At 44.7% G+C, this 22,559-nt stretch overlaps 1 protein-coding gene across 5 annotated transcripts in view; it reads right to left on the bottom strand.

Moving 5' to 3' along the window:
• Nucleotides 1-22,310, bottom strand: part of FZD7 (frizzled class receptor 7) — a 28,827-nt gene extending 6,517 nt beyond the window's left edge. The window contains exons 1-2 of one of the 5 annotated variants that reach the window (XR_011152292.1): nucleotides 19,428-22,310; nucleotides 9,567-9,589 (exon numbers count right to left, since the gene is read on the bottom strand). Coding sequence is in view for 1 of the 5 variants with exons in the window: in XM_069022171.1 (XP_068878272.1) it covers nucleotides 19,929-21,650 (1,722 nt within the window). In the remaining 4 variants the exon portion in view is untranslated. Of the gene's footprint in view, nucleotides 1-9,566; nucleotides 9,590-11,171; nucleotides 11,966-18,004 lie in introns of those variants that run through there. The other 4 variants (XR_011152291.1, XR_011152290.1, XR_011152293.1 and 1 more) reach the window with 4 other exon arrangements.
• Between the last annotated feature and the right edge of the window lie 249 nt (nucleotides 22,311-22,559).

Genomic DNA, 22,559 nt, shown 5'->3' with positions numbered 1-22,559 from the left:
TGAATGTGGGATATATTTTTCATCATTGTAGTTTGATGTATGTGTGTGTGTTCTCCCAGCCCTTCAGCTGTGCACTATAGCCATGCAATAGCTGGGATGCCAAGAGTGAATGGTGTCATCTTGATAGTGTGATGCTCTGCCTGTTTAGATGACCAATGGACACATGGGAGCCCAACTTTCCAGCATCACCAAGCTGGGTTGGAATTGGCATAGGATCTGTGTGGAGATATTAAATCAGCTTTGCACTTTACCCCCTCTTGCCAATTCCCTAGAATAAATCTGAGGGGCCCAAGGTTTATTGTCCCTTATGTTCAGATTGTTAGGACTCACACTGGGACTTTATGGCCACTTAAGCATTATAATGGTATTGCTGTGTCCTTTCCCTCCAGGCCTTCTGCACTGTGGGAGAGGCATAAAAAGGCAGTGGTACACTGGACCCCAACTCAGAGTTCAGTAGATGGCTGGTATTACCACAGGATATAAATAGGCTGGAATGGAGACTGAGGGGAGTTCAGTATAATACTGCCAGCAACATGTTACTTGCTCAACACAGTTACCAACTCTGTGGGATCAAAGCAGTTGCACAACCAGTACAGGCTACACAGGAATGGGGGGGCTTTCACTCAGGCTATGGAGTGGGGAATGGCTTTTCATGCTTAGGAACCTGTGCTGGATTCAAGCTGGAAGCCTGAAGATGAAAATGTTTGGGGTCAGGCCTTGTCCTGCAAGAACTAGCCAGGCTTCCACATGTTTTGCTTCAAAAGAGAGCAGGCAGGCTCTTGTGTTCAAAAAAAGTTTTGGTTACAGCCCCTTGTTAGTTTAATTTTAGTTCTTATGAATTGACATATGGCAGGCATGATTTTTAATTAGAGCTTTAGCTGCGTTTTACTGGTAGGGTTGCAGAGCACTGTGGAATTTACACTAGGAAAAAAATGCTCTGTCGGTAGAGTACAAGGCTGTTTAGTAATCAGAGTGGAAAGTTAACTTTGAAACAAATTGGCAACTGATCAGATAAAATTCAAATCGGTAACATTTGTGTTGGAAACCAGCTCAGATCTGGGAAAAATGGAATCTAAGCTATTCTTTTCCTCTTACAGAGGAACTGACCAGTGAACACACTATGTGCACACCAAACTTCATTGTAACACCCCCTACAAAAACAAAATTAATACTTTTATAGGGTTATCTGAGCACTTATCTGATTCTTTTTCAGATTAGTGTAAAACTAAGTGTTGCTTTGAAGAGAAGTTTCCTTACATACTTTACAAAACAAACAAACGTCCTTTGCCAGTCAAAAACTAAAGGTCAAAAGTTTCCCCCGTTTTTTTTTCTTCTGAATCAACAGGGTGTAGGAGAGAAATAACAGGAGACGTTTTGCTCCTTTGCATTTGTAACAGATTCCCATCTTCCCAGTTCATTGTGTGAACTATTTCAGGTACTGAAAGAGTTAATGGTGTGTTCAGGCCTCAACCAGCAAATGCATTTAAAGCTCAGTCCAGCACTCACATGGTTTGTATTCTTGCTCTGCTGGAGTGGTGTGTTCATGGCATCTGGTTCCCTGGCAACAGCTTTCATTGGCTCAATCAAAGCCTTTTCTTCTTAAGAAAGCTCCCACTGTGACACCCTACCACCACCACTAATCACCATCTTAACTGAGTGTTTAAGATGCAGCTGGTATGAAAAATAATGCTTGTGCATGTGAGAAGATTAAGAGGCTACCTTGCAGAGTACACCTGCCCTAGAGAGTGCTCTTACTCCTTGCTGTTGGGCGTACTTGAGGTGTCTGCTTTCCCACTGGTGGAGACGAGGCACCAATGCACCAAGAGTCTGCTTAGAAATAATCTTTTGTTAGGCAGAAATCCATAAACCTTTGTGTCTTGTGAATAGTCATTTCCTCTTTGCAGCTGAGATGGCGTTTGGGCCTCTGTGCTATTGACAAGAGGAAGAAGAGGGATGTAGAGGGTGTACAATAAAATCCATATTGTTGAAGCTGTCTTCCTTGACAAGGAGGAAGCAGGAAGAAGTCTCCCAACATGTGAACTGGAGGACAATGTCAGCAAAGAATTCATGTTAAGCTTCCTCCAGGGTTACATATGTTGGGGTTTCTGAGAATTCAGAGTTTGCATAAAAGTGGAGAAAATCTCGCCTGTGTCTCGCAGAACTTGGGGTACAGAGTGATCGACAAGCTCAAGCATTCTTGCGCTCAGGAATCAAGCTTCCACTGTTAGAAATGTTGCTCTCATGATGAAATGGCTGTTAGAAATGAAGTCCTGATTGACTTTGTAGGTGATAGAAGTTCTTTCCTTATTTCCCTAGTCTTGGAGATTACGTTGAAGGATGCTCTGTAACCATCAGAGGCCATTGCACTCCACAGGAAAGATGCAGCTGGAGCAGAGAGGTAGGTGAGGGTAAGCACAGGGAGAGACAGTGTGTGCATTGTAATCCGTGTGCTACAGTGGTTACTTGTTTACCAGACAAAGCACACAGGCCAGACAACCCCTTCCTTTGCTTATCTCTGTGCTGTTGGGCAGGAGAGTGAACAGGGATTTAAGAATGTGAGCTGGAGAGCAGACATCTTCAGCAGCATGGCTTTAATCATGAAATGCCGTGCCGGAGAACATTACACTGATTTTGTGCCTGCTTTGGTTAGGTTTTAAGGCAAACTGCAGTCTCCTGATAGAGCTCTTTGCTGTTTTAAAACACCCCTTGTTTAAAAACAGTAAGTGAACATTTGAAGCTTGGAAGAGGAGAGAAGGAAGCCTTGTCTTGTGAGACACTGTGCTGTATTTGGCAAAGAGAGACTGAGGCAATATGCGCCTGAGAAAGGAGATAGGGAGGACAGACTTGTGGTTGAGCTACTATATTGAGACTTGGAATTTGGGTGTAGCCTCCACCTCTGTGTGGTCTTGGGAAAGTCTGGGCATAGGCAAAATAGACATTTGCCAAGGGAAACCAGAAGTGAAGCTGTGGTGACTCCTCTGGCTGTGGCAGAGCCCAGGGGAACTGCCTTGGTAGCTGCTGCTGCCAGAGGGAAGCAGAGTAACGCCTGGCTGCCATAGCCCTTTCATCTTTTCAAAGGCAGCTGGAGCAGCAAGTGCAACTGAGCAAGGCTCAGTCCCCAGCTCTCATTCCCATCTCTGCCAGAGCCTTTCCCTGTGGCTGAAATGCTCTGGTGGTGCAACTGTGAGAGCCGAGCTACCGTGATTTGAGTCAGAGTGGGGGGACATGTAAGTCTCTAGTCAATCTGTTAATTACAGATGCCAGAGAAGAGTAATGACAGCAAGGCTAGGATGAGTGTTCTCCAAAATTCACTCTGCAACTCAAACAATTAGTTTCTGACCCAGCACTGGGTCTTTGTATGAACAGATTTTCTGAGCTTGTGTCTAGGTATTTTGTAAGCCCAGCTCTAGGCCGGCACTAGCCCCTTATAATGGGACAGCAAAACTCACACAGAGGAGAAGCCCAGAGCTTGTTCTGTCTTGACTTCTATGTGTCCAATTCACCCTAGTCCAAGTCCAGAGTCTTTGCTTGGCGTACCTTTGCTTCCTGTGTCAACACTGCTCAGGTCCAAGTATCCTGATTCCCCCAGATACCACAGTAATATGGGCAGGGGACTGGAGTGGAATAACATCACACAGGCCCAGCTATGGGACCAACAGCGTACAACAGCTGCACAATTTGCAAAGTGGGAATAATTCTTGCTTCATTCAGCATGCTCTTAAAAAGAAAAATCCTAGTATATGAGAGATACTTAGTAGCTACATGGCTAAAAGCTTCCCTGAAAAACCCATGCATGTTTTTAAATGTCAAATTTATTTTAAAGGAAGAAATTTAAAAGCTGAAATTAGAAATCACAGCAGCAAAGAATAACATTCTGAACACGGTAAGCCTGTTTTCTTCAGTCATTTGTAACCATTAATTACATTTATTTAAACTTATTAACAGCTGTTCAGTAAAAAAGGAGACCATGACAGGTATTAGAACTGTAAAACAACCTGTTTTGAACATTAAGTGTCTGATTTGGTAAATTTGCTTCAGAGACTGAGTGTGGCCCTGGAGTGTTGTTGCTTCTCGGAGTGTTTCCAAAGACCAGGGAAGTGCATGTATGTGTGTGAGGAGCTACACTTTTTCTGCTGCACTGACAATCTTGACCTTTTGACTAATTTATGGGCCTCTAGGCCGGCAATGAAAATGTGACTTCAGAGGGGTAATTGGTAGATTTCACTGCTCTGGTGAAATGTAGATTGGCTTTGATTTACATATGATTTCAGAAAACATTATTTATTTGTACTGGTTTACCATGAACTCTGGAAAAAAGGGGTTTTAGGAATCACCTTCATATATAAAGGGACAGGGAACTTCCATTGCTTAGGGGTTTTCACAAGTTTCCACTGGCACACAGATGGATAGCTGAAAATATGTAAACTTGGCAAAGTGCAGAAGGAACAAGACCAGTGTGTTGTCTCAGTCCTCCCCTTCACATAAATTGAGCAGGTACTTCTGTGAAGAAACCTGAGGCCTTGCCTTTCACACAGCAAGATATGCATTTAAATAAGATAAAAGGTTCTTGATTTGCACATAGAAGGTGTTTGAGTATACAGAACACACTCTTGCTATAAAGATGATGATTGAAAGGAGATGGTTTTGTTCCCTAATTCCCTGGGTAAAATTATTTCAATGTAGAGTTTGTGTTATTTTATTTCCTACTTCTTGGATTATCAGAGTGCTCTCAAGAAGCCTTTCCTTCTAATCACAGTCTGTACATGTGTGCTTAGTTATGTTATCACAGCGCCTAGTGGACAAACAGCACAACTATTTTTTTTTTCCAAGAAAAGATCAGAGGGGTAAGCATGAGGTACACACACAACTGCAAACCTCTGAGAAAGGATGTAAATGCTGGCCCTCTACACAGGACTGAATTTCACCCTAAGTAAACCTAGAACAGGGTCATATAATATATTGGTCTGGAGTCACAGTAGTAGATTTATATTATGCCAGTGGATAGGGCTGTCTCTGGCACTGCTGCCTAACTTCTAGCAGAAGTTGTGTGGTGTGAATAAAGGCCAGAGGCCTGTTGTAAAAATGATGATTTAAGTGGTTGATTGGGACTCTAGAGATCTGGTTGCTTTTCCTGCCTCTTTTCTGCTTTTCTTTAGAAGGTAACTCAATCTTACTCTTTAAACTAGGGGTAATATTTCCTCACCTCACAGGGACATTTTGGGAATAAATGTGTTAACTAGTGCAAAGCATTCAGGGGTCTGGGCCTGAACAGCAGAGAAGAAACACTGTAAAATGGAAAAGTATCATTGTTCATGCAGTGTTGCAATAGTTCGTAGGAGATGGAGCCAGAGCCCCACGCTGAAGAGCTGAGATTAAAAAGAATATTGAAGAGCTGCTTTGTATGCAGAGCATTGTCAGTCCTGTGCCTGGAGTGAAGCAGGGCTCTTGCCAAAAAAATTAATGTGGGGGCAGTACCTGGTCAGAGACTGAAACAGTATATTATACCATACAACCCCGAGGCAGAAGAAGGTTACATTAGGCAACCTTTGCTTTGCTGTTTCATGATACTTGATAGCTTTGCTTTTCAGCCTTTGATTGTTTAGTTTTAAACAACATAGTTTTTAGCATGGAACTGATGATATAGATCTTACAGTGCACCTGGAGCTTTACAGGAAAGTGTGCAGATAAGGTCTCAACCCCTTAAATCTTACAGACTGGGGCCTTTTTCTTCTCTCACAGACCTCATTAGATTAAATAATCTAAGGAATTCTGGTTTTACAGCAGTGACCCATAATTCAGCACTGGTTTAGGCATAAATCTGCAATATGCTTCCATGGAGTTTCAAACTGCAGAAATACCTTTTTTTTTTGGTGGTCGTTTCTTTGCATACCTTCATCCTGTACCACCCTTCTCCCAGCAGGGATTCTATGGCCTTTTTACTGACTGGCACCCACAAAATTAGTAATGAGCACAAACAGGATTACCAGTCCTACTTTTAAAACTGCCTGTATGTGTCTTTGTAAGCTCCAGGACGTCACTACGCTGTATCCTAGTAGTGAAACAAAGTCAATTTCCTCCTCGGTCCTTGGGCAAAGAGAAAAAAGGCCACCTTTTTTTTTTTTTTTTTTTTTTTTTTAAAGGAAGGTTTTGTATTATCTAAAACTTCTTTACTTTTAGACAGTCTCTGGCTGTCTGCTTCTGGTTTTTGTTTTTTGGGGTTTTTTTTGGGTTTTTTTTGGGTTTTGTTTTGTTTTGGGTTTTTTTTTGGGTTTTTTTGTATTTTTTTTAAACATTTCCTTTCCAGAATATCCAGCCTGTTGTAAAGAAAACATATTTCAGTCCCAGCAACATTATTTATGAGCACATCATCAGCTTCGCACAGGAATACTTAATAAACCCACAAGCACTTCAGAAAGGCTAAGCCCTGCTCGCTGCTCAGCAGTGTATAGATAAGCCAGGAGAAGCAATAGGGCTGTAGCAGACTAGATCACAAATGGGGGGCTGCCCTGGGGAACAGACTTGGTGGCCTCTAGAACTGGACATCATGCTGGAACTTTGCCATCCAGCACTTTAGAAAACAGCAGGAATCAATGCTTTCACACTAGGAATCAATTAAAGAAACCCAAATTATTACCATTTGAATAAACAATTATTCCTTTTTCACCCTCACAGAAGCTTGTTACAACGAACTAAAAGCCAGAACTAATTAAATGATCTGATCACACAAATCATATCAGAAGTGTTTCATCTGGTTTAATTAATTCTTGCCAGAAATCACTGCTACTTTTAACACATGCTGAATGATTTTTTTTATTATTAATTTTTTTAACAGTTTCCATTTATATCTGTTTCCAGTACTGCTGGGATTCTCCCTTTCTGCAGATAAAGTGGGAGTGTTTACAGAAGCGCTTACTGCCAGGGAGTTTGTTAACCCTAGAGACAGACAGTATGGCAAATACCTTGTAGGTCAGGAAAAGGAACATTTACGCCTGCATCTGAGGGGGTTTTTTTGGCTTCAAAAGGATACATGCTCTTTAGTCCACCCTCTTGGTTAACTCTTAAATTGCTGGTGACAAATGCTCTGATGAGAATGCAGTGGTTATCACTAGGAAGAGGACGAGGCAGCTTTATCAACACTGTGCAGTCTTCAGTAGCCTTTTTCTCCCAGTACATGAAATGTGGACAGGTTATGTTGGTCATCGCTAGCCAGCTCGACCATGGGGCATTTCTTTGTCAAGCAGAACAAGCTTTAGCCTGATTTCCTGAACCAGGTAGCATATTTTTGCACCTGGGGCTTGGGATCAAGGCTTGAGAACATTCAGGTCTAAGCACAGGGTCCACAGCCCTGCAAACTCATCCCTGAGTCAGGAGAGTATTTCTGAGGAACATGAGCATGCTTTTGTCTGCTGTAGGACAGCTTATGTGTTTTGGCTTTTGGTAGATGATAATGGAAAAGGCTCTTCCTTATGAGATATTTTGGAAAAAAACAAACTGCAGGATTGTGCCTGTATTCAGACACTGGAGTCTAGGTCTCTGAGACTAGAGGTTTGGATTCAAGACAGTTCTGTGATGCACCTCTTGATCTCACACTACTCTACTGCTAGTAATACATGTGTCCACACAAGGGTATGAACAGCCCAGTGTTTATCTTTGTAGTCTTCAATTTCTGTATTTATTTCTCAGTTAATAATGCATTTATTGCTCAGACAAATCTTCAAATTAAGGGGTTGTAAGTGATCACAGAACAAGTCCTCACATGCTGCAGATGTGCAGGAATTGTAGTACTAGGATTTGCCCTTCAGTTGTAGTTGCAGGACAGCACTGTGCAAACTGGCTACAGAAATTCTTACCAACAGGAGGACAGAGGCTTGCTCTAGGGACTGCTGCTTTGGATGTTAGGACCAGAAAAATATGAGAATAGTATTATTTTCCATCTGACTTTCATGAGGACAAGTGACATGCTTTAAAGTTTAAAATAGCACTATTAAAGCAGTATAAAAATGTACATATTTAAGATATGTCAGTAAGATGGGACATTGTCACAGAATAATGGGTGCTAGCTGCTCGGCATTCAAAGTAGGACAAAAAAGAGGGAGACGGTAATGTAATTCTCAGTTTCCTAGGGAGCAGAGAATGAGAAATAAATAGAGAAGAGGGACAGTGCAACACTTCTGAGTATACCCCTGCCATGATAAGGAGTGTTTGAGCAGGGTTCTCTATGGCCCTACCTTTCAGAGCAGTGTTTGTGCTGTTGCACAGCTGACACTCTCTGCCATCCTATCCCTGCCAAAAAAAACCCTTAACTGAGACAGAAGCAAAGCTGTCTGCTGGGCTCTTATGCCTTTCCATCTTAGCAAATGTGGTCAGCCATAGGCCTTTTGAAAAGCAGGGCCTGAGAAACCTTCCCCATGCCCTCCCTGGTGTTGGCTGTACTGCCAGGGATCATGCAGGTCAGCTGTGAGAGCTGCCTTGCTCCAGCTGGCAGTGCTGGAGCACTTGCCTGCTTTGTGGCTGTGACACAAGGAAACTGCTGAGCTTTGACATGAGAAAGGCCTTGTCTCTCTGGGAGGTGGCTTGCCTCTCTCCCTGCCCCCTCTGTTCATGTATGTGGTTCACTACTGTGTCCCCTTTTGGTTTTGACTTTGTAATACCAGTGCCTAGAGCTCTTCCTCCCCTCGGGAATTCCCAGAAGTGCACAAAGGTGCTGCAGGATGGTCTGTGGGCTCAGTGCTGAGGGGTGGACCTCACCCATGGTGGTCTGTAAGGACAGGGGTTGTCTGTGGCACCTACTTGCACCTACTGAATTGAGTCGGTGCAAGTCCTGAGGAGGAGACCAACTGTCTCCTGGGAAATGTTGCTGTTGGCACTCCCCCTGTCCTCAGTCCCTTCGGCTTCCATACGGACCAGTTTTGCCTTGCAAAAAAGAAGGCTTCAGACTCTGTCCTGTGGTCATGTGCCCTATTCCCCAAATGTTTGCACTCTGCCTTTGAGATAGCACAGGCTCTGTATGCTATGGCCATATTGGGGCATCACTCCAACAGCACAGTTAAGGTTGTGTTTGCTCATACCTTAACTCTTTATTTACTGGTTTACAAGGGAATAGCTAGGACTGACATTCTAGAAAGGCACTACATGCTCCTGGCAACCTTCATGAATTTCTTTGTCAGCAAACTTCATGCTTTTGAAAATTTATGGGAGGAATATAATTTGTTGAACAATCATGTCAATGACAGCAATTTACAAGTCAGAAATTCCTTCCGTGGCCCTGAAGATGCTACTGGAGCAATGTATGACTAAGTGCTCCTTCACAGCCTGGGCACTTCACCACACTTAATGGGTGACAGAGGCAGTACTTTGCTATGAATATTCTGTTAAAAAGGCAGTGTGAGGAATTCCAGAGCAACACCTGCCTGGACTGGGGCAGGCAGTCACACCTTTGCCTTGCATGGACTCCGAGATGGGTATCTACGAGCCAGCCCAGTCCACAAGCCAGACCCTTGCATTGGCTAGCAGGCGGCGCCAGTTCGCATGAGCATGGGGCTGGCAGGCACAGAAGTGTGGCTTCACACCAGTTTCCTTTCTGGTCAGCCTGAAATACAAGAAAAGCAAATGAACATGTAGCTGCAGCTGTGTCCATGTGCCTCTTGCATCTCAGTCTCAAATGTTTCTGTTGCTCCTTCTCTGCTCTCCACAAGCACTTTTCCCTATATGCCATTCTTAATCTCATTAAGAAAAATGTACAGTTTGCTGCCTTGTGCTCCTTATTACCAGGTCTACATCGTGCAAGTGAAGTGGGTTAGACTTTTTCAGTGATATGGGGCAAGCTGTAAGTAAAACTGACTTCTGTGTCTCTCTTAAACTCCCTGTGGTTCCAAAGCCAAGCTATCTGCCTTCACCTGTCATCTTAGCCTTGGTCCATCCCTTAGTCTCTCCTCTTAATTCCAGATGAACCTTATAAGGTTGCATAATGTTTTTCAATATTTATGGGTGCGTTTCATATTTGGAATTGCTTCATATAAAAAGCATTTCAACAAAACATTCAGACACGTTCCCCTTTGTTTTCTTCTTCAATTGAAGCAGTTCAGAGTAAAGTAGAAAATTATTTTGCTTAATTCAAATCCATATTTTTGGGGTGCATGGGGAAGTAGTGAACTTCCTCCTTGCTCTGCTGCTGAATTATTGAATCACTTCACTAGTGATATTTTAATGAAATACCCAGGTAGTTATTTTGGTGTGGGTTTAGTTTTTTTATTTCATTGCAGATAAATATTTTCCTTCTATGAACAAGATAGTTTCTTCAGTGTCTGGTTTTCATTTTTAGGGAATAGTCAGCCAACTAACAATCTTACTGGCCAGCACTGATTCTGCTCAGCTGGAGATGTTTTGCAGTATGTGCTATCACACAGACCCCACATGGCAACACTTTGTACAACAACCAAAAAAAGACAGGGAGAAGAGGGCATGTGACAGTAAATCCCATCATCTGAAGAGTCCCCAGAGACTCTTCAGAGAAGGGAACGATCCTTATGCATGTTACACAAAAGCCCAAAAGGTGATGAGTGACACTTCCCACTTTCATTTCTTTGGGAAGATTTGGTGTCATCACATATGTCTTTACTTTGCCACTAGGGTTTGACTGTTTCCCCATAGAAAGTAAAGTGCCAGCTCACTCTTTCCTATTCTCTGTCTCTTAATGATCAATTATTTTTAATTGGAACCTCTTGCATTGTGCCCAATCTTAAGAGGTTCCCGTCAAGATCAGGGCTCCAACAAGATGGGAACAGTACCAACACATATGTGGGGACAATAGAGACTTTTTTTTTTGTCCCAAAGAGTGTGATCCTATTTAGAGAAGGGCAGAAAAAGAAATGGAGGTAGGGATGATTGGAAGAATTTGTAGACCATAGGCAAATTTGGGAAAAATATGACTGTCTCCTGGCTTCTAGTCTGGTGCCCTGTCTGCTGGCACACACTGCTTCTCATTTATTAATAAAGGTGTCATTGTATGTGCAGAATTACATTTAAGGATAAATAAAATAGGCTGGTATTGATACAAAGAAGTTTACCAACTAAATAAGATGCAGCCAGGAATGATGCTGAGAGGTGGACATTGTGAAAATAACAGTTCTCGTGACACAGTTTTCCGTCAGCTTATTTTTATGTATCTAACTTGTTATTACATCTTCAATGTCTGTTTTCAAGTAATTTATTAAGTCTGAGTGCTGTAGTGACATGCCGACCAAAGGACACTTCGTTAACAAAGCTTTAATGAAAATTGATAGCAAAATGGAAGTCATTTAAGTGAAATTGCTGAGTTTCTTGAAATTGTTTTCTTAGAAACATTTGTTTTCAGTTCTCATTTTGAGAGGTTTTGATAAAGGTTTGATTCAGAATTCAGTGCAGGAAGATCTTTGCTTGAGAAAAATGAAGGACGTGGAAATTAAAGCATTAACTTTGTTTATGTTGACTTTATTAGTTGAAGTGGCAGAAGCCTTAAGAACTCTCAAAGACAGAAAACTAGATCCCTGTCTGTGGACAATGATACAAAGTTCTGTGCCTTCATAACTGCAAAACCATCCACCGATTAATTAGTCTTTGCAGATCAGGGATTTCTTACCAGAAAAGACAGTTTGTGGCTCAAAGTAACTGTAAAGAACAGACTTTTAAATCTTATAACACTCAAATGAGGGGCTTGGGTTTAGCCTACCATAAAAGCAGAAAGTTGCCGTGAGGTTTGGTCTGCGCTCTGGAAACCCAGCCCACCTCCTGCCCCTGTTAGAAGAGCAATATGGTTCAGGCACGGCGCTGTTTAGTCCCTTCGCACACGGCTGTGGTTCGGATTCTTGCTTCCCGTGGTCGCCGAGTTGCTTTAGAGAGGCCAGATCTTTGCCTTCATCTACAGTGTGCCAGAAGTTTTTAGCCGTCATGAGAGTTGTTTCTGCAAATCCAATAGCTGATTTATTATCTTCAGAGAGCAGAATGTGTAAAGAAAAACAGTATGAGCAAATCATCTCTCTAGAAGGGCTTTCTATCCACTCACATAATCCCGCTTGGTTCCAGCCTGGTATGCATAGCTGTGGAAGGGTGTCAAATGACATCCCTTTTACTGGCTGTTGGCCCTAATGGAATGCTTCTTTGCACATCTCGTAAAGTAAGGGCAGGAAATGCTGCCTTAGACTTATACATTTTGCCTTAATTAAAAAATCAGAATTAAAAATTTGAGAGGCAAGAGCATGGCAAATAAGAAATGTTCTTTTCATCATGGATTAGATAGAAAAGATTCCATCTTTACATTTTAGTTTTTTATGCTTTCTAAACACTGACTTGCTTTAGACAATCAAAGCTGGCTTTGAACTAGCACACAGAAAAAATCTTTTTTTTTCTTTAAAAATAGCCCTATAGGTATATATACATCTCACAGCCTTTCATTCCTTTTATAGACAGTTTCATTTTCTGTGAGAATGTGAAAGTTCTGAGCAATCCAGAGCTCACACAGGTACCACAACAAACACAGGGAATGAGGACCAGCCACACTATTGCAATTAACACCAGTGTTTAATTAACACACAGCTGCATTGGGCAAGGGCCTTTTGATTTTCCCTCTTCACTGGGCTTTTGATGATTTACCTACAGTTGTAACTTCTAGTTGTTACAGTAGCATGCACTCGTGCTAGATGTGCCCGCACACACATACACACCCCCCACATTGAAAATTTATGGAAGGAAGCCATGTCAGGCAAGTGATCTGATTTGTGCTTTAGGTAAATATTTTTGGAAGTAGCTCCCTTTGACTGTCTTCCATAAAAACTCTCTCTAAGTTACATTTTTGTTTGTTAGGGAGAGTAAGCTATAAATTAGAGTATGCCTTGGTGCCTTTAGGAATCCTTTTTGATTTGTTGGTTTATTTTATTTAGCAACAAAACCTGATGTGTGATGAAGGCTGATGGGTGCAGAAGTCTGCCCTGGGAAAGGCTGGCATCAGGGCAACACACAAACATTTACCCCAGTTAGCTTAGACACTTCTGTATTTCATTGGTGAAAGAAGTGTAGTAGTCTCATGCTGTTCCCTGTTGTTAAGGCAGGAAAATGTCCAAGCATCAAACTAATCCTTCTACTTGGCTATCTTTAGTAAAGAGAAAATTGTTGTTTGAGGTCATGGTAGAAGGACGAAAACTGTTGAGGAACTAGAGATGAAGTGAAAACATGGCAGGGAAGGTGAGTTCTCACTGCCATGTGCTTGGATGAAACCTTGCTCAACTCTGCTTTAGGCCTGCTACTGTGACTTAGATTCCACTTGCAGCAAGCTGAAGTGAACAGTACTTACTTAAAGAGGGACAGCAGAGTTGTCATTGAGCCTGTTGATGATAACGGTGTTTGTAACATATAGAAAAGGAGAGCTTGGGGAGTACTGGAAGACTTAAGAACTCTGTAGTACCAGCACAGATAGGCCCAAATCCTTATCTCTGCTATGCCTAAGCACCACTATAACATGAGTCCATTTTGTTTGACATGCATGCCCAGTTTGGTGTAACTTTTTATTTACCTAGCTTGCCTCTTTATACCCTCTCACACCTTATATTTGAGCCTGGCTAGAGTGACACTCCTGTGAAAGCATGTCCTCAGCCTGACCAGTTTTAGATAAGATATTGGAAAACATACAAATAATTTATTCTAGCTGGTGGTCTTAATTTGACATTCTCTCAAACAGAATCTCCTTGAAAAATATCAGACTGTGGGACAAAGACCTGACAGAGGTATTTATACAAGCCCTGTTATAATTGTATTCAATTTCTTCTGATTTTGAGAGTATTCATTCTCATGACATCCCTATAATATACAGAAGTGTCACTGTTCCACTTTTATAGACAAGGAATTAAACACAGAGATAAGATTTTCTAGATGTGCACCTGGGAATTTAAATGCTTATGAAAAGTGTTTTCCATGTAACCTGCCTCCATTTTTAGCTGCCTGAATACTACTGGAAGACTGGCTGTATGTGATCTGGCCACCATCTGTGATTGTGCAGGTAATCAAGCACTTCTCTTTCAAATCCTAGATTAGTGCCTACTTGCTAGAACAGCTTTTTGCATCCATCTGGGCCAGATAACATATTTTTCTTCTACTACAGCTTCTGGCAGAATTCCCTATTCACCACAAGCCTTTTCAAGTCCCTCAGAATGTCAGCCTGAGGAAAAGGACAGCATAGTGGGAATTATCTATCTCCTTGCCTGCCCTGAGAATGACTTTACCTTCCTGCATATTGCTTTGAGAACAGTGCTAGAATTGCACTACCTTCAGCAAAGGTTGAAGTAGGGGACAACTGGGCCTCTATTTTTTCTTCTTTCCAGTTGTCACCTTGGCCTTTGGGATTGAATTGTTAATAGTAAGGTAATGGCTACCCTGATAGCCACATGATGAGACTAATTTCCAAGATCTGTGCAGCCAAAGTGTACTCATATAGGCTACTCCTCTAGGCAGCAGACTTGGATTTTCCATATGTATTTGTAAGAGTAATATGCTTAAGTGAAGGGTTGCCTATTACCAAGCCAAGTTGTGATACAGCTGGGGCAGCCAACATGAACAAGTTGTTGCAATCAGAATTTCTTGACTAATATGGATTAACGATCTCCTCCAATTTACAGTTGTTATTTAAAAATGTGCTCTAGGCCCTACTTATTCCTGCTTTTTATCCATATTCTCATTTATCCCAGTCCCACAGTTTCCTGGTGTGGGTAGGCTGGCTGTACAGAGGGGAGCAAGTGATGCAGAGGAGTGGGTGCTTCTGACCCTGTTTGGGCCTGTCCTGGCATCATTCAGTGGAATCCCATTTGGCTGCAGCTGTGGTAACAATGTGCTCAAGCCTGGAGTTTACCTGAATTAGGAGAAAGTGCTGTCTTGTGCCTTACTTCCACTGACCTGGTTTTGAGACAAGCAATGCCCAGCCATCTGAACCAGGCAACCTTGGACCTTGGGTTTAAACAGCATCAAAATCCTCCCTGTACCTCCCTCCTCTGACTGCAGCACAAAATGGTCGTCCTAGCAGTGTTAAACTCTGATGTACATATTTTAGTTTTACAGTTTGGGCATCATTTTAGTCAAAATGTGTTGATTCTAAGTGGGGCATTTGGGAATTTGCCATGATTGTATTTATTCCCCCAGTCCTATATTATTCATGCAGTGTTGTAGCTGCCAAAACCGCACACATGTTGGCATGAAACAATTATTGTGGTTTATATGGGGCAGGCTTGGCAATAGTCTTTCTCAATGAACAGAGTGCTGAAGATTCAGTGTCATTTTTTCCTCTCCAACAAGCAACAGACTAAATTTCTTTCAGCTGGATTCATAGTTTTAAAATTAAAAGGAGTAGAAGGCATGTATGAAGTGCGGGGTATATACGAAGTACCTGTAAAGTCTGGAAGGAAATGAGAGTGAGAAGAAGAAAAAAAGAGGCTATTTGAAACGCAAGCTAGTAATTTGGTTTCTAAACCCACGTGAAATTATAAGTAATGTTTACTGTTGCCAGCCGGTGAATACAGAGATGTGTGGTTTTTACTCGCATGCAAAGTTATTGGTTGCGGGTGAAGTACTTAGACAAAAACATTCAATCACTGGTGTGGGTATTCCACCAAAAATAAACCCAAACAAACACTGACGTATTATAAAAGCACTTTTTTCTGTAGAGACAAACATTCAGCTGCTGCTGCTATTCATGAACTCTGGAACTGTTGAAGCCTCCTCTTTAATTTGCCTGAAGCAATAATACTTCATTTTAGAAAGTTACACAAATGTCTTTGAAACTGAAGAAGCAGTGCTTGTATAGTTTTCATGAAAATATAGTATATGGTGTAAACTTACAGGGATATGGATCAATGGTAACTATTACTTGCTAAGTTCTTGCGAACCAAAACATGCTGCATAGACCAGAGCCAAGGGTAAAGGGGAGGAAACTTTTCTTAAACTTAAAAAAATTAAAGTGGACTTAAACATTAGTCAGAGAAAAATGTTTTGTAGTGATTATCAAAGGTTAGTAAAGGCTTCTTTTTCCTCCTTTTTTCCAGAGAGCTTCACAAAGAGATTTTTTGAATTGTACTCCATTATGAAAGTAACTGCTACTTTGTTATCAAAGCGGTGGTAGACATTTTTATTCCAGAAGGCCAGACACTATCACTACTTGAAATTCTCCAAATTGTTTCCACTGTGAGCAAATTCAGTCTTGATGTGAGTCACATCTGCATAAAAGTGAATAGCAGTTGCTTCTACTTTACACCAGCATCAAATTTCACCTACAATTTCAAATTTTAAAAATCATCTTAAATCCCAGGATTTGGATAGTTTTTCATAAGTGACTTTAAATCTGGAAGTACCTAATAGGAAATACTGAAATAAAAGCATTCAGCTTTAGTGGTTCCTGGTGGAAATAGAGACATTTCTTTTCAGATAGGAATGTCTCATGAACTAAAAATAATCTACATATAGAGTTTTTCCACACATGGAGAAAAAAATAGTGATCGCATGTAAATGGTTTCTCATCCAGCAAGCAGGGATGGGTGGTGAGTGGAGAGCAGTGGGACAGGCCCCCTGCACGGATCGCAGGCGTAGCTGTCCATGATGCATTAAGGATTGATTGCATGTTTAGCAACGCAGCTGTGGCTGCGCAGCACAGGGGTGTCTGTCACACCACTGCTCCCGACGGCTGCCAGTCCTTCACAGCGCAAGCTGTTCCAGCCGTTCCATCGCCCCGGCCGGCACTGATGGATTAATGGGAGGAAATGTTTATAGAAAGGTTCAGATTTCCTGAGTGAGTGGAATGAAACCCCCCTCAGCAATGATCAGCAAGCTCATGTCATGGAGCAGTCTGAAGCAGCCTGACTGGCAGGAATGCAAAGGTCTTTTCAAAAAGGAAACTTGACAATTGAGCAATTCTGGGGAGCAGCAAGAGGTGTTTTCAAATAAAAGATGTGTCTTTTCTAGAGAGGCAGTATGAATGGGGCTAGCTCTTAAAAGAACTTTTAAATCAGTAGTTCATACAATGTAAAAGTAAAAGGTTAAGTTTGAGAGCAGTGTCCAAATAATATAGTGCCTTCAAAGTGGAACTATTACACACTATGCTTAGTAAATGAAACAATGTTGCAGAGCAACCACAGCTACTATGATGGCATCTAGCTAAGGCATCTTAGATCTATCTCTGTTCTGTAACTTAAACTTTAGTATTGGCATAGGTACAGGAAGGGTGATGTACCCAGACAGTAGTCTGAAATTCTTGTGAAAGAAATGCTGTAAAGTATCATCATTTCACAGGTGTACCATTCTATCTGTTGGGGCACCTTCCATGACTGTAGCAATGCAGCTTGAGATCTAAACATTCATTTCAGTTTAAAATATTAAATAAAATAGACCATTCCACTGAAGCTTTCAGATGACTCTGATAAGAAAGAATGTAGGCTTCAGGCTAGCTATTAAAATTAAAATTCACTTGAACAAAACTGCAGAGAGCAAAGGTGATATGGGGAAAAAAGCACAAATTCATGATACTGCCCGCTGAAAGCCTTTAAAAAGGACCTAGTCCATAGCGTTTCCCTGTAACACTCCGCCCGTCAAAATGAAGACTTAATTTGCAGCACTTGTAGCACCCTCCAGTTCTCAATCTCAAAGTCTCTTTGGAATGGGAAGAGAGCATTATCCTTATTTTCTAGATAAGGGAACTGGTTTATCAGCTTGCCCTCAGCAAGAGGCAGAGACTGGAAGAAAACTTGGCTAGGATGCAAGTAGCTCAAGTGAGGGCAGACATTTGAAACCGGCTGTCTCAAAATGTGCTCTCCTGTTGTGAGGGGCTGGTAATCAGAACAAACAGTTTCAAGCCACAGCTGAGTTTCCAGTCTGCATTCACCTAAAAGTCTCTTGCATCTGCCATAACAAACTGGGGGAGAAGACACCACTTTCAGAGCTTCCCCCCATTCTAAAACCTGCCAAGTATTCAAAGATGGAAAGAACATCGTTAGAGCCCTTGTATTAAAAATTATTTATTTAGTGATCTGTACATGGGGTGAAGCAGGGCCTCATACAGACCTTCAAAAAAAAAATCAAGTAAAAACATAAATACATATTTTCTTACAAAAATGAGATTTACAAAATATACATACTGCACTTGTCTGACACGCTTGTTTTTTTTCTTCCACGTGCACATTATAAAAGACAAAAACCCGAGCCCTGTAAGTCTGACATCAGATCTACTGAAGGATTTGGCTGATGGGCCCATTCCTCATGCTCAGACTACTGGTATGCCCTCAGACAGGAGCAGTCTGCCCCCTCACCCTGAACAGGTTTTTTCTTTTTTAAAGTTTCATTCTAGACACTTTCCCCCCCAAAAACATGAAGAGCAGCTAGAGGGTGGAGACTTGCTAAAAATCCAGAATGTCCTATTTTGTCCTTAGGCGAGAATATACACACACACATATTAAAAACAACCCTTCAGTGAATATAAAGGTAAAGTAGTATGCAAAAAATAAAATATGAAGAAGTCAACATAAAAACTTTCAGAATAGAAAAATCTGTCACATTTCAAAAAGAAAACGATGCATTTGATGATAAAATTTTGAATGCTTTTCCTTCCAAGACATGATCACTGGAAACTTAACCAGCTGTATTTTAGCCAAAATGAGAAGGCTCCTCACTTGCAGTAACTGCTTGATTGTAAAACCCAACCCCAGCCCCCCCACCCGCACCAAAAGTCACTGCCATACAGCTCAGGGAACCTGAGGAGCAGGCAAAGGGTTCATCGTGAGCCAAAACGGTTCCTCCCGTCCCCAGAATCCGGCTGTGTATTGACTTTGTCTGCAGTGAGCTCACTGCAAAGCAGGAGAGAAAGCAGGTTTATGGCAAGGAAGGAAAAAAATCCTGTCTTTACGTTACAGATTTTAATGGCTCTTGTTTTGGCAGGTGCTCTCGGGTAAGCTCTTCTTGCCCTCTAAATCTTGCATTTCCTTCAGCTTAGAAAAGTGACCCATATTGAACGGTAGGAAAACATCCTGCCTTCTCCTTTTTTCATAAAAGGAATGTTTATTTCTGCGAGCTCCTCACTTCCAAGGGTGAACCTCAACGACTTCTTTTTGTTAGTTTGCCCATAAAAACCGATCCCATGCTTATGCCTTTCTACATAGAAAACACTTTTGTTTCCCCCTTTGTCTCCTAGAACAAAGGCAAGGGGGAAAAGCCTTCTGCTGAAAAGCAACAAGTCATTTCTTTTCAGGGTGTGGGATAGCAACCCCCTCCTTCCCCACAGCAGCAAGAACAACAGACTGAGGGCCAAATTTTTACTTTAAAACAATTACAACAGGTATCACTGAGGTAAAAAAGGAACTTGTGAGCTGACAGAACAGAGGCATCTCCCCAGCACACGATCGGGCTGTAGCCGGCTGTGCATTACTCACGTGATGGCTCCGCCGAGCTGGAAAGAGCAGGCAGCGAGCTCAGGTTCGGGAGTTACCCTGCCCACGCTGCAGTTTGGCCCCGGCAATTCAGAGAGCATTTGGCTACTTCTCGGCAGGGGTGGCTCAACAGGTCTGACTTCCCCTCCCTCTTGTCCAAAGCAAGGCCAGATGATTTTATTTGGATTGGAGTGTCTTTTCCTGGACAGGAGTAGCAGGAGAGAGAAGTAAGGAGACTTCTGGGTGAAGGACTCTCCTGTCCCAGCCGTGGCCTCTTTTTCTGTCCTCTTCCACTTAGCTGGGCATAAGCACCACTGGACATAGTTTGACTGATCCTTTATGCTTTTTTTTTTTTCAAACCTTCTGTGAGGAAGAAAAAGTTTGGAAAAGCCTCCCTCTTCAGGGAACCATTGCCCTACTCCTATGCTGAGTATCCATCTCCTCTGCCTCCTCTGTTTGTGTGCATGTGTGAGTATGTGTGTGCCAGAGGGGACATGGTGGGTCTCATACTGCTGTCTCGCCTTTGCTGCCGGTGCTGAGTCTGTGGTAGAAGCGTCGCCAGGACTGAAGGGTTTTGCCAGACCAAATCCAGAAGCCAGTCGTGATCCCAACAATCATGGTCATGAGGTACTTGATCATGAAGACAGTGAAGTCTGGGCTCATAGGGGCAAAGTGGCTGGGACAGGGCACAGCATATGTTTTGCAGGTCTGGAGGAGCCACGTCTTCTCCCAGGTGCCACGGAAGGCCTGCTCGTAGAAGTAACACGCCAGGACAATGGTGGCAGGCACCGTGTAGAGGACACTGAAGACACCAATGCGCACCATCAGCTTCTCCAGTTTCTCCGTCTTGGTGCCATCGTGCTTCATGATGGTGCGGATGCGAAACAAGGACACGAAGCCAGCCAGCAAGAAGGAAGTGCCAATGAAGAGATACACAAACAAAGGTGCCAGCACAAAGCCCCTCAGTGAGTCCACACTATAGATACCTACATAACACACCCCACTGAGTACATCCCCATCCACCTGCCCCATGGCCAAGATGGTGATGGTTTTGACAGCGGGCACAGCCCAGGCAGCCAGATGAAAATACTGGGAGTTGGCCTCAATGGCCTCATGGCCCCACTTCATGCCAGCTGCCAGGAACCAGGTGAGGGACAGGATGACCCACCAGATGGAGCTGGCCATGCCAAAGAAGTAGAGGATCATGAACAGGATGGTGCAGCCTTCTTTCTTGGTGCCTTGGGCCACAGTGCGGTAGCCATCCTCAGAGAAGCGCTCTAGACACACCACCCGCTCCTCCAGCAAGAAGCCTGCTGCATAGGCCACTGCCACCATGAAGTAGCAACCCGAGAGAAAGATGATGGGCCTCTCCGGGTAGCTGAAACGACGCATGTCTACCAGGTAGGTGAGCACGGTGAAGAGGGTGGAGGCACAGCAAAGCACGGACCACACGCCCACCCACAGCCGGGCAAATCGCACCTCTGCCTCCTTGAAGTACATGAGCCCATTGGGCCGAGCTGGCTCACAGGGGGCTCCACAGTCCCGCTCCCCCAGGAACCGGTAGCCCAAGTAAGAGGGCACTTTGAGCTGCCGAGGGCAAGAGAAGGAGAAGCCAGAGGGTGGCTGTGGTGGGGTGAGAAAGTCGGGGAGGTAGCCAGCTGTGGGGTGGGCAGTGACCCCCCGACCCGCCGCACCACCGGGTCCTGGTGGGGCATCCGACGTGTTCTGCCCCACGCAGATCTCACCCGCACCGTGAACAGGGAAGTTCTCGCAGCGGAGCCGCTCTGGCCACTGGAAGCCGAACTTGTTCATGAGGGCCTCGCAGCCCTGACGGGCCCGCTCGCAGAGGGAGCGGCACGGTGGGATGGCCTGCTCCAATACGGTGCACACCGGCGCGTACATGGAGCAGAGGAAGAACTTCAGCTCGGGCGAGCACTGCACCTTGACCAGCGGGTAGAACTGGTGCACCTCCAACCCTGCGTCCTCCTGGTTGGTGTGGCCCAGCAGGTTGGGCAGGATGGTCTGGTTGTAGGCGATATCCGTGCAGAGCGGGATGGAGATGGGCTGGCAGAAACCGTGGTCAGGCACGGAGATGCCCTTCTCGCCGTGGTATTGCTGTGCCGTCGCACCCGCGGGGGTCCCCAGCAGGGCGGCCAGCAGCGCGGCCAACCCCAGCAAGGGGCAGCCGGCGGCGGCCGCTCCGCCACATTCTCCTCCAGCCCGCATCGCTGGGGCGGCCGGGGGCCCGGGGAGTCTCGGGGGGTCTTTCAGAGCCGGCCGGCGGGACGCCCCAGGGGCATCAGCGACCTGAGGGCGGCGGCGGGGCCCCTTCGGTGGGGCAGGAGCGCGGCGACGGGAGGAACGCGGCTCCGCACCGGACCTCCACGACTTTCTTCCTCGGCTCCGACGCGGCGGCGCTCACAGCGCGGTGGCGGCGCTTCTCTCGGCGAAAGTTTCCGGAGCTGCTCTCCCCGGAGAAGGAGGCGGCGGCAGCGAGAGAGGAGACGCGCGCGTAGCCCGGCGACGGCTCTGGCCAGCTCCGCGCAGGGTCCCGCGGCGGCGGCGAGGCGGAGGCGCTGCTCCCTGCACGACTGCACGGCCCCGGGGATTTAGGTTACGGCTAAACGGATTATTACCGCGCCCGGCTGAGCCGTGTATTTTACTCCGGGGCTTAAATAACTTTCAAAATCCAATTACTGTGCGATCCTCCCCGCGGCTCGGCTGGGCTCCGCTCCCGACGGACACCGCTGCGGGCTGTGCGTCCGGGACAGCCGTGCGCCTCCCGCCTCGGCTCGTCCGTTCTGCTCCGTTCCGTTCCTCTCAGCCCGCGGCCCCGCCAGCACCGCCCGCTCCGCGGCTCCCGGCCCGCGGCCGCGCCGGCACACAAAAAAGGCGCAGCTCCGCGCGGGCCCCGCCCCCGCCGCCGGCCCCATTCACAAACCGCGCCGGGGGCGGGGCCTCGCCGCGCCCGCTCGCCAATCCGCGCGCAGAGGGCGGGGCCGCGCTGGGGGAGGGGACGGGGAGGAGCTCGCGCCAGGGGAAAAAAAGTTGGGAACGACTTTTTCCCATCCCCACCGGGCCGGGCCGGGAGGAGCCGCCCGCGGCCCCCACCCCCCACGCTGCCCGGCACAGCCA

The sequence above is a fragment of the Aphelocoma coerulescens genome, chromosome 7, assembly GCF_041296385.1.
Source record: "Aphelocoma coerulescens isolate FSJ_1873_10779 chromosome 7, UR_Acoe_1.0, whole genome shotgun sequence".
Taxonomy (NCBI): Eukaryota; Metazoa; Chordata; class Aves; order Passeriformes; family Corvidae; genus Aphelocoma; species Aphelocoma coerulescens.
This window is presented reverse-complemented; position numbering and strand designations above follow the sequence as displayed.